This window comes from Trachurus japonicus, chromosome 17 (genome assembly GCF_045865225.1).
Source record: "Trachurus japonicus isolate A0001 chromosome 17, Traja_1.0".
NCBI classification, from domain to species: domain Eukaryota; kingdom Metazoa; phylum Chordata; class Actinopteri; order Carangiformes; family Carangidae; genus Trachurus; species Trachurus japonicus.
The window spans coordinates 13279659-13292093 of record NC_140923.1 but is presented as its reverse complement, the minus strand read 5'-3'; the positions used below and the strand labels follow the sequence as shown (position 1 = coordinate 13292093).

General features: G+C 39.8%; 1 protein-coding gene across 1 annotated transcript; it reads left to right on the top strand.

Annotated features, from left to right (window-relative positions):
* Nucleotides 1-1307: 1307 nt before the first annotated feature.
* On the top strand, nucleotides 1308-7424 carry LOC146970253 (cathepsin Z). The gene is made up of 6 exons (XM_085804453.1): nucleotides 1308-1476; nucleotides 3463-3626; nucleotides 4334-4513; nucleotides 5623-5773; nucleotides 6827-6992; nucleotides 7264-7424. Exons 1-6 carry the CDS (start codon nucleotides 1349-1351, stop codon nucleotides 7384-7386), a joined length of 912 nt encoding a protein of 303 aa, XP_085660579.1. The 5' UTR covers nucleotides 1308-1348; the 3' UTR covers nucleotides 7387-7424.
* The last annotated feature ends 5011 nt before the right edge of the window (nucleotides 7425-12435 follow it).

Sequence of the window (12435 nt, the reverse complement as noted above, 5' to 3'; positions counted from 1 at the left end):
TCGAAAAGTAGGGTAACCTCAATGTCCTTCGAGAATAAATAAAGGTTAATAACAATAATAATACATAAAGGGTCTTAAAATGAAGTACAAACTATATTTACTGTAATAGTAATATGTTTTTTTATTTATCATTGCTCAGCTCTGTTGTCATTATTTTTGCTGTATCATGTACCTGTGATGCCGACTAGAGGCTGAACTTGACGACTTTGAAAATGAAAGTAACCTGTCCTTTGAGAATAAATAAAGATTAATAATAATAATTTTATATATATATTTTATATAGCTCTATCTTTATTTATTACTCTCTGTTTTTATTACTGTCATAGCCACAGAAACGAAAATTTGTTCATACATTCACTGCAAGGTGTGTTTTTTTGAATGACAAATATAAAGTAATCTCTAAGAAGAAGAATATATTCTACATAAAAGGGTCTTGGATGTGCTAAATAAAAGCACATAAAGGGAGCTTAAGTGTGCGGTCCCCTCTTTTCTTTCTTCTTTATTTACATTTATGTTTGAGGCCAGCACCTTTTTAATTGGATGTGCGCGACCTTTCTACTTTTTTTGTATATAAAGGGTCTTAAAATGAAGTACAAACTATACTTACTGTAATAGTCTATATGTTTATGTTTATTTATCATTGCTTAGTTAGCTCTGTGTTTTGCTGTATCCTCCTGTACCTGTGCTGCTGAGTGGAGGCTGTAATTTGTTTTTAACCAGAACAAAGAGATCAGATCACATCACCCTGGTTCTTAAGACCTTACATTGGCTCCCAGTCAGCTACAGAATAGATTTTAAAGTTCTGCTACTGGTTTACAAATCACTGAATGGTTTAGGTCCAGAAAACATGAATGACATGTTAGTAGAGTATAAACCCAGTAGAGCTCTGAGATCTACTGACTCAGGTCAGATAGTGGAGCTCAGAGTTCAGACCAGACATGGTGAAGCAGCATTTAGCTGTGATGCTGCAACAACTGGAACAAACTTCCAGCAGAACTGAAATCAGCCCCAACTGTAAGCACTTTTAAATCCAGGTTAAAAACATTTCTCTTTTCACATCCTTATAGCTGAGAACTTAAAACTTTATCTATTTTCTTTTATTTTACTTTTATTTGCTCTTGCTTTTAACTCTGTTTTTAGTGTTTTGTTTGTTTTTATTCTGTCTTATGCTTCTTCTTTTTTTTAATGTTTTGTCTTTATGTAAAGCACATTGAGTTGCCTTGGTATGAAATGCGCTGCTATATAAATAAAGATGCCTTGCCTTGCCTAATGTCCGCTGCGGCCGACAGGGGGCGCTCTGTGCGTGTGTGCGTCACTGACGTGTGGTGGGAGGAGGCGTTGAGCCAACATGGCGGCTGCTACAACTGTGCCACTACTGATTTGTTTAGCATCGTTTTCCTTGCAAATTAGCTGCTCCAGGCTTGTGACGGAGCCCTGTTACAAACCCATCACCGACCACAGACCGCGCTCTGTCCGGTAAGTGACGGAGAAACGGTAACTTCTAACTGACAGCGACGTGTTTAGGTGTTTTTCATCTTGTTATTGTTTCCTCTGGAGTGAACTATTATCATCATCATCATCATCATCATCGTCGTCATCACTCCGGAGCTGCGACTGAAAACGTCTTAACGTCTTTTATCACCGGTCAAATAATGTTAATAAAATCTTCACAGACGTGTTTGTACGTAGGAATGAGTCTCTGCAGTGGTTTGATTGCGGTAACATCACAGTAACTCAGTCTGTTGTTATTACTGTATTGTCACTGGTGGTGGCTGCTGCAGACTTCCTTTTTTTTTTTTTTTTTTAACCAGGGGCACAGTGGCAAAGGGGCACACACTGTGAATTGACTTGCAAAACAAATATTCACATTTTATTTCCATTTCATTCATGATCCTTACACACATTGGCCTGCCACCTGGCTGTAATGACAGATACCAGATCCCTTTGCGTCACCTATCCACCTTTTACCAGTGTTAAAACAAAAAAACAAAACACAAATTTACTGGTTGCAGTGCACATGCGCAGGTAGATTAAAAAATACTTGCACTGTGTCACTTTTTAAATGTAAATGTACATGTAAATGTAAATGTACTTCATTTATACAGCCGTTTACAACAGTCCTTTCGATGTACCAAAGTGCTTTACATAGTGTAATAATAAAAAGAAAGAAGCAGAAATAAAAACAATTTTAAAACAATAAAAACAGTGAGAGCAATAAAATACGGCAAAGTCAAATAGGGGCAAAATGCCCCCATTGGGCTTTGTGCACAGTTCCACTACTTCCTGATATAAACCAGCTCCTTTATTTCCTGTCTTACATGATTGGACCAACTGATTAATTCAGGTGTGCCTGACCATTGTTGTGACTACTCAGACACACCTGGATTAATCAGTTGGTCCAATAATGTAAAACAGGAAATAAAGGAGCTGGCTTATATCAGGAAGTAGTGGAGCTGTGCATAAAGCCCATTGAGGGGCAGTCTGGAGTCCTGACATATTCACAAGCATGTGTTGATGGGTCAGTGGGTGGATTGTGGTTCTCGCCTGTGTAGATGCTTCATAAGAATAAACTGATCTGTCACAAACTTTTATTTACAAAAATAAACAGTCTAGTTGTAGGTTTTTGTTCCTGTTCTCTTTTGTTCTTTTGACATAATTATGATTATCACATTCGGGGTAATGTTTTATTCAGATTTTTACATTTTAATATGCGCAAATCTTATCTTGAAAACCTCACAACCTCAGAACAGAAAAAGCTCTCTGGACCCCTGAGATCTCTGGCGCCCCCCTGAGGGGCCCAGACCCCAGGCTGGGAACCAGTGGATTAAGAGATAACTGACCCTCGGACTGACTTTTTCATTTTTTGATTTATCATACACTCCCCCTGCTTTAGTTACACATGTGTGACTACTTTGTCTTCATTATGTATGACTTCTTTTTTCTTATCCTCTCCTATAAAGATGTATTATGTAAAATGTTTTACCAATAATAACGTCAATTTATATAGCACCTTTCAAGAAACCCAAGGTCGCTTTACAGTGAAAAATTAATTAATTAATAAATAAATGAATAAAGGAGAGAAATAAATGATTAATACTTAGTATAATATTCATACTACTATATTTGTTTTTATTGTCTGTTGGGACGCCAGAGATCTAATCTTTTTCTGGTAATTTAGTGGGTCTTTTAACATAGCTCTGACTATGCAACAGGAAATATTAACACCTCATGCTTCATGCAGGGGCCCCACAAGGTCAGTTCAAGGACTGTTCAGTCATCCAAACATGGTTTTTAGATCTGACTTCAACCATATAACTCCAGTGAGTGGGTAAAAACACTGGTCTCAAACTGTTGGATCAAATATCTGACCACACAGTCCTCAGTTGGAGGTGTAATTAGTCCCACGGCTTATTTTAAACACTACAACTAGATAATAATAATCTTGTTCTTCACTTACTGCAGGACGGGGCCGCGGCCACACGAGTACGTGAAGGTGTCAGACCTCCCTCCGTCCTGGGACTGGAGGAACATCCAGGGGAAGAACTATGTGAGCACCACGAGGAACCAGCACATCCCCCAGTACTGTGGCTCCTGCTGGGCCATGGGAGCCACCAGCGCACTAGCCGGTAACCATGACAACGGAGCGAGTAAAACAGGAGGGCTAGAGAGGGAGGAAACAACATTTTTTTAAAGAGAGATGGATTGAATAAAATATGATATAAACTAAAAACTAGAAATACATCTGTTTTATAAAACGGAAAGGTGAAATCCGGCGATCTGATTGGTTGTTAACCGTGGTATATTGAGCAGCGTAAGCTATCACTCCGCGTCAGGCACGTATGACTGGTATGAATGGAAGTTGTTGTCATGTATCCATGACAACGGACTGTTGCAGTCCATAGCAAAAGACAGTTGATGTCTTTATGATGTTAAAAAATACACTAAAGTAGTTGAATTGACATGTTTAAGGTGAACTTTCACCTCTGGGGAGGGTTAACAATGGTAGAGGGGACTGAGCAGTGACTTTCACCTGAAAAAAAGCGGAGGAAAAGACGAGATTTACAGATGCAGAGCTAATTTGGAGCTAACGTCCGGAGAGGTGGGACTATTTTTTCCACAGTGAGGCTATTTTATTGGATAATATGTATTTCTGGTTGAATAAAACTACATGAAATTGTTTGCGTATCCCTCTTTCATATTGTCATTATTGGTAACCGTTTTATAAAAGCAATACAGTATATCACTCCAGTCCGTGGTATATGCTCATTATACCACTCTAAATGAGCACGGCCTGTCGTGATATATTGCTTAAATATTATTTTTTGTCCCCAAGACCGGATCAACATCAAACGCGGCGGAGCGTGGCCGTCTGCGTACCTGTCGGTCCAGAACGTGATCGACTGCGGGAGGGCGGGCTCTTGTTTCGGCGGCGACCACATGGGAGTCTACGCCTACGCCCACAAGATGGGCGTCCCCGATGAGACCTGCAACAACTACCAGGCCAAAAACCAAAGTAAGAAATACACAGGTTCTCCTCTGGTCGACGTGTCAGCTGTTAAAGTTACATTATATAGACAAAAATATGTGAACATTGATACTTAAAGGGATAGTTCAACATTTTGGCAAATTGGCCCATTGCCATAATCCCTATAGTTTTAGGAGTAGGTTTGTTATCTTTAGGGTTAGGGTCCATTTGTTAGTTTTAATTTAAGGAAATTGTAAAGAAACTATTACAATAACATGTAAGACCACAGTGTGGTTGACAGTGCAATGGGTTCGGGGTTAGTTTTCCCAGTTTGGTCTGGTAAGAAGTTGATTGTCTTACACAGAGCCATGATCTCAGTCCATTCAAACACCTTTGGGGGTGAAGCGTGACACTGAGGCCTCTTCATCCATCATCAGTCGCTCATCGCACTAATGCTCTTGTGGCTAAAATAGGAGCAAATCCAGTTCCTAAATCCGGAAACCAGAGAAAGTGGAGGGCAGCTATGGCAGAATATTAATACTAAGACTTAAAGGGATAGTTCAACATTTTGGCAAATTGGCCCATTGCCATAATCCCTATAGTTTTAGGAGTAGGTTCGTTACCTTTAATTGTCGGTGCAAGCTATTTTTTAGAACAGCGGAGCAGAGCTGCGAGCTGCTCAGAGCTAACCCTAACCATAACCAAGAAATCCTATTAGCCTCCGTAGCGTAGCTCTGAGCAGCTCATGGCTCTGCTCCGCCGTTCTGAAAGTAGCTTGCACCGACTATTAAAGGTAACAAACCTACTGCTAAAACTATAGGGATTATGGCAATGGGCCAATTTGCCAAAATGTTGAACTATCCCTTTAAGAGTGAGACATCCAGCACTCATGTAAGGATGGCATGGTTCGGTGTACACATATTTTGGGACATACTGTATATTCAGAGGCATGTATCGAATTTAGTGGTCAAACTTTTGCTCTAAAGTTACCCAGTGTTTTTTTATTTTGACATTTTAAACACAGAGACTCCTCTTTAAATTGTATCTGTGCCGTACAGTCTAAATTCACTAAGAAGTTATGGGTTCGGTTGTATAATGAATTTTGCTCTAAATAATTAATAAACAGTCTTGTTCCTTTTATTCCTGGTGGTGCGCAGGGTGTGAGCTGTTTAACCAGTGCGGCACCTGCTCCTTCTTCGAGTCGTGCGCCGTGGTGAAGAACTACACCGTGTGGAAAGTGGGAGACTACGGAGAAGTTTCTGGAAGAGACCGGATGAAAGCTGAAATTTACACCAACGGGCCCATCAGGTAGTGTAAGTCATCCTCCCCAGTCATTTCTAATTATTCATCCTCCTACATCCTCTGTGTGAAGGAGGAGATTCAGCCTAAACGTTTCACACAGCAGTTCTTAGTCATCGTCCGTTTTTATTAGATATGTAAATTTAATAATATTAAAACCTATGAGGACATTTTACAGCACTGAGTGTAGTTTTATTAAGTATTAAAATACGGGGAATTATATGAATTTAAATCCGCAACGTATTGAAATGATCATAAACAGATGGATCTGGTTTTTATGATTTATTTGTTTTAATAAAACTCAGAGTTGTTCTTTACATTATCCTGCCCATATACAGTATAATTTAAACAGCGTGAACCAGCTGTGATTCTTTTAAGTCAAAGTTTGGCAGCTTTATATTGTATTTAAATTAATTCCATGCAGTATTAACAAGGTCGTTTCTATTACCTGCAGATGAAAGATCAAACTTTTCAAGAACTTGTGATATATGGGCTCAAGGACCACGAAGACTTTGAATTTATGGATTTAATACGCCTTTAGTTTCACCTTGTGTAAACCTGTAAGAAAACATTGCCCGAGAAGTTTCAGTTTGTGAACATGATTGTTTTTTTGTTTGTCTTTTATTGAGTTTTGTTCTTTTTCCTTTAACAAAAAAATAAGCTCCAACAAACACGTAAATAAATGATAAGGATGAAAACATATTGAAACACTCCCTTTAGGTTGTAGTTGTAGTAAAAATGTCTAAATAAATCAAATCATACTCTACCAACACGGAGTTATAAGCAGATCTGCTTTTTAGTGAACACACGAGAGCAGCTTCAAGGCAGAAACTGATGTGTGAAAAGAGTTCCCACACTGGACACGACACATTTGAGGCACAGAACAAATTGTGGCTCGCACAGCCCAAAGAAAAAGCTCAATTTTGACCCTTCTTTGACCCTGTAGAAATGTTCTTCAATTTATCACTGCGTTTTAGTTATGAAAGAGACATGAAAAAGCGACTAATAATTTTTAAAAAATGTTTTTGAAGAACTTCTGAGCCTCTCCTCTCTGTCTTTCAGCTGTGCCCTGATGGCCACCGACGGCCTGGAGAAATACTCCGGAGGGATTTTCTCAGAGTTTCACCCGCTCTCTTTACCAAATCACATCGTGTCTGTGGCTGGATGGGGAGTGGCCGAGGACGGCACCGAGTACTGGGCGGTCAGGAACTCCTGGGGAGAGTTTTGGGTTGGTTTTCCACTCTTACTGTGCAGTGCACCACACCCTGCCTGCTCTGCTTTTAGTCTGCAGCTAAAACTTTACTCACACGCTTCTGTCTCCTTGAGTTAGTCCTCATGTAGAAAAGTTTCAGGGAAGAGCAGTCAATGCTGTTGTAGAGGTGACTGTACAATGACAATAAAGCCAATTTAATCTAATCTAATTTAATCTAATCTCTCTGACATTGTGCTTCTTGCTTGCTTGCAGAGTCAGTAATCCTGTGCTGTCTTTTTGTTTTCAGGGGGAACATGGATGGGCGAGGATAGTCACTAGTGCCTATAAAGGAGGAAAAGGAAACTGGTTCAACCTGGGTGTTGAGAAACACTGTGCATATGGAGATCCTATTGTTGAAAAGACACTTTAATAAACTTGATACATTCCAGTTTTGTCAGGTTGGGTTTATTTCAATACCTCCAGGTGATATGGTTGCATGTAAAATTAAAGGAATAGTTAAAACCCTTTTTTATGAAAGAAGTGTGTTTTCTTGCTGAGTGTTCAAACAAAAGTGTAAAATGCCAGTTTGCTGTTTTACTTGCCAAACTGTTTCTTGGCTTGGAGAAGTAAATTTTGTGCAATTTCAACTGGTTCAAGCCAAAAAATAAAAAAAAATAGTCAGGCACACAGCTGCCAGTGAAACCACAACATGCTGCTTTTACACTTTGGTTTTTGGTTTTAATGAGAGAGCTTTAGATTTGCCTGTAGGTATTGATATTTTTTTCCTTCTTTGCTTTCAGACTGATTGAGGCTAACAGTTTCCCCCCGTTTCCAGTCTTTGTGCTAAGCTAAGGAAAAAACCTCCTGGCTTTAGCCTCACTCAGCTATACCATAGACATGACAGTTGTGTCGAGCTTGTTATCCAACACTCTGCAGAAAGTGAAGAAGCTTATTTCAGTAAATGTCCAACTTGAAGTTATTGGAGGAAAGATTAGTTTCATTTTGATGTTCACTGATGCGTTGGACACATTCATTTTTCATAATTTATAGAAACACATGGACAGCCTTTTTGAGAGTTTAACCACTGTCAAAACTCATTATCAACTTGAGCACAGAGTCAGAACAGAAATTGCCCACCCAAAAATGCAGCCTAAACAGATGACCAGCTCCTGGATTCAGTTTTAAACTTGATCTGTCTGTGTAAAAAAACAAAAAAAAGAGAAAAAAGTGCAGGTTCTTCACCTCAGATCCACCATCACATCTGTAGAGAAACTATTCCTGTGAACGTACGACAGGCGAGCTGAGTCACTCGCATTTAAATTCACCTGTGGTGAAACAGCGTTGGCAGGCCTGAAGAGACGGGAACTTACAGTTACCCCCCCCCACCACCACCCCCACCCCTCCCCTTCATACTGCATAACATCTGCAGAAACTGCTTCTAATGAGCGTCTGGAGGCCGAGCAGCTCGACTAATGTAACATGAATCAAATCTGGTTTGACACAGAATCAGAGAGAAGCAGCACACACTGTGAGCTGCTCCTGCGAACGCCAACACGATGCTTCTCTCTCTCTCTAATATGCTAATGAGAGTCACATGGAAATTGTCCTTTTGTCACCTTCGTTTGGGAGGTTAACGACTCCGTGGTTTCTGAACATTTGAAGAAAAGGTGCCTTTGAGTAGACCGAGGTCACGTCCTCGGCATTTATTATCCGATTATGGAGGTTTTTGGCAACTTCACACTCTCTACAATTAAAAAGCACCACTCTTGAGGAATATTTTTAGACTCTCAGTGTATTTAAATTTTAAATTCAACTACCTCTAGGCTGAGGGGAGTGAAAAATGATGAAACGATTCAACCTTTTACTCCACTTCTCAGCAGAGTGGAGCTTTTTAAAACTTTAAAAAATATTGATCATGTTGAGAAGTTGTGGGCGTGAAGTGTAAAAAAGCCACAGCTGTTATTTAAACGGACAATGTTTTTCATCCCAGTTTGTTCCACATCGCGTGCCGCCGACAGGCTCCATGAAAACAGCGAATGGTTCGAGGGCATTTCAGATGATTGTTCCCATGGAGCTGCAGTATAACTCAGCCTGTGAACAGTTAAATGTCATCTGTGACCCTGGAGGGAGCCAGTACAATGATTTAATCAGTCACCATTGAAAAATATTATGGGTAAATTAATGGTCCGGTATCTTTTGGAGTTTGACCAGAACTTCTGACGTGTGAAGGGTCCTCGCCTTCAGCTGCACAGACTTTTTTTTATTACTACTTAATGTAAGCAATGGTAAATCATTAAGAGGAGTTTTCCCTCATTATCAGACATGCTCAAACCTATCACTTAAGTACATTACAAATGCATAAAAGCGGAAGTGTAAGGGTGCCGTCACAACGAAATAGAAAATACAGTATAAAAGATACATAATCAGTTTTACGACACTTCAAACAAATAAACTTACACCCAGCATCTTTTCCTGTTAATAAACACTAACATAAATGTATGTTAGCAATCAACCGAATGCTTTACCATAAATCTGAACGGCTGAGATGAATGTTGTGCATTGAATTGCATTATGCATATTGCATATTTCATCATTGTGTCTGCTCCTCCTACACTTTCTGGACCGATTCACCTCTCAGGAATCGGTGTCGGTGTGTGTGTGCAGGCGTTCGCTTTGTCAGTAGCCCTGCACCTACACATGATGTGTTTGTACTTACACACCTCTGAGCAACATTCATAAGTAATGACATCATTCAATGGGGAAATGAATGAAAGATATGTATTGTTCGACTGCAGTTTCTGTGTTTTTTGCTGGTTGCATATGTCAAACCCAACTACACATTGCCAGATACTGACCAAGGCTGAGCTGACCACACACACACACACAAAGGGACCCCAGACCTCTAGAGGGAAATGAGGACAAAAGGCTCCTAATAAAAGTTGCCCCGGGGGTTTTGCCCCCTGTGTAGGAGGTCAGTGCAGCCCCGACCCTGCGGCTGTGAGTGGAGGCAGGATTTGTAACATAAAGGATTGTAAATGGTGTTTCTTTGTTGTTTTCGCCTAAAGAAGATCAGCTCTAAATAAAGAAATGCAACTCATTGTTGGTTAGTTTTTGTGGTGTGGTGGTTTGGTGTTTCTGAAAAACTCTCCGGGCATTTTCCTTTGGCCTGAATGCCGAGGCCGAGGGTATAGTATAGGTAGAGAACAGCTGTGTTGTTAAAGGTTTAAAGGTGAAAGCGAGACGGAGAGAGAGAGAGCAAGTTGAGGACTTTTAATGCAAGTTAAAATTTAAAAGCGATGTTGTCAAACTGGTTGAATGGAGTGAACCCATCACGCACATCTGGGGTGCAGAGAAGTTTTCGAGACTCCACCCTTTTGGCTGTGACATACTGAGATGCCTTTCTCTTGAATCAGGCTGCTGTGCTTCAATTTCCCCTTTGTGCTGCTGCAGTGCTCCACTTTCACTGCTTCAGCTTCCTGTCTCTGGATGGATGAGTCAAATCATCATACTATGAATGTCTGGATTGGGTGTGAAAGTCACACAAAAAAATTCTTGTCCTTGAGCATGCAGACGTGATGCGTGGGCACGGCAACCCAACTGGTTCAGCAGGTAACTCTACTCTGTGCCCATAATTAGCACGGTCCTGTTAGAGAGGTTTTTTCTGTGTGAAACTCCCCAGTGGTTCGAGTCCCTGCACGCACACACACACACACACACACACACACACACAACCCCCTGGTGATTAGATTTCTGCTCTTAAGCACTTAATCTCATTTGTCCCATAGTTGTTGGCACCCTTCCCTCTGTCAGTGTTTGTGCGTCTGTGTGGGCTGATGCCAGCTTTACCGGTCACTGATCGGATTTATCAATCAAGGTGGGACTTAGTAAGAATAATAGTAATAGTCAGGGTGAAAACACAGCCGTTTCATAACTTGGAGTTCAAGTACTCTGAGTTTCCTCATATGGCATCTTATACATTTCCTTCCTAAATGTCTGAAAGAAAGGGGGGAGAAAAAAAAGTCAAGCTCGCAGTTGTGAGCAAGAATAAGACCAGAAGTTGCTGTTTTTGCTCTTGAGTTGAGTTAAATTTGCCATGTCTGAAAAAGAAACAGTGACTAAAACAAAAGAAATTAAAGCGATGATAGAAAATTAATACATAAAGATTAGAGCTTTTAAATACCTAACTGTTTCAGGACACATGTAGCTACTTTATTTAAGTATTTCCATTCTATTGCTTCATGATACCTTATTCCACTTTAAGTTATCTTTTATTTTATTCACAAAATAGCCTACTTGATTATTAAATTCAACTGTGCTACCCAACCTTTTTCATCTTTTGTCCCCTTACATAAAGGATGTATCATATGTCTATTAGCATCTCACCTTTGCACATCCCAGTTTTAAACATCTGCTTTGGGGCTCAGGAAGCTACAACTCTCTAATACACTGTCCTAATATTTTGAATCATCATTTAAGTCATTTTTGATGCAAAAGCCTTAACATTAGACATGGTTACAGCTTCCCAAATCCTACTCTTGTTGGTAGTATGCAAACCATTTTTGTTTATTTGTAGGCTAATTCATTTTTAAGTGCAAGTTAAATGTGGATTGGCTGGATGGATGAAATAAGCATTGTGAATGTCTTGGTCTGAATTTCTCGCTATTTTCAGATTTTTAAAACAACTAAAATCAGAATAAAATAAATCATTGGGCTGCAGTCATATTAGCAACCAAAATCAAATCGACCAGATGCAACACTTTAAAAAAAAAACCCCGCTCATTACATCTATAGCAGAGGTGTCAAACATTTGTCCCGCGGGCCAAAACCGGCCCGGCAGAGGGTCCAATCCGGCCCTCAGGATGATTTTATCAAGTGTGAAAATTTGAAATTGCACATATTTTAAAGGGACAACGAGGAGTTTTGGAAAAGCGAAGCGTTTTCACACTACATTTATGAGCCTCCGCGCGCACCGTAAAATTCTTTGACCGGCGCAAGACAGACTCATGTTTTCATTCATCAAGAATTAAAGTCAGAGATTCAAAGAGGTTCACATACCAGCCACATAAACGGCGATTCAGCTGCGTTATTCTCATGACTCGCCACGAAGGAAACGCTGGTCGGCTCGCCCAGCGTTTCCGCCACCACTAATAATAACAAAATAACGATAGAGACAAAACCATATATTTATCGAAAATGGGCCCATTAACAAGTGTGGGTAGCGTAGATTCATCCACATTAATGTAAGACTTTTTTATAACCGAATAGAAACTCCTCGTTGTCCCTTTAATCAAGAAATTTCAGATTGTTCATAATATGCTTGTGAAAGGATAGTCCATTAACTGTAAACATATTAATAATATATTTAAAAAGTTTTAAAAAATTCAAAGTTCTTTTTATTTATAGGCTATTATTTTACTGGTCCAGCCCACTTGAGATCAAATTGTGCTGTTTAAAATTATTTTGACACCCCTGATCTATA

Bases quoted from the DNA above. Each gene is read 5' to 3' on its own strand.
- LOC146970253 (XM_085804453.1), top strand. From the start codon at position 1,349: ATGGCGGCTGCTACAACTGTGCCACTACTGATTTGTTTAGCATCGTTT. The intron at 3,627-4,333 runs GTAACCATGACA...TTTGTCCCCAAG, and splicing joins AGCCACCAGCGCACTAGCCG to ACCGGATCAACATCAAACGC. The intron at 5,774-6,826 runs GTAGTGTAAGTC...TCTGTCTTTCAG, and splicing joins TACACCAACGGGCCCATCAG to CTGTGCCCTGATGGCCACCG.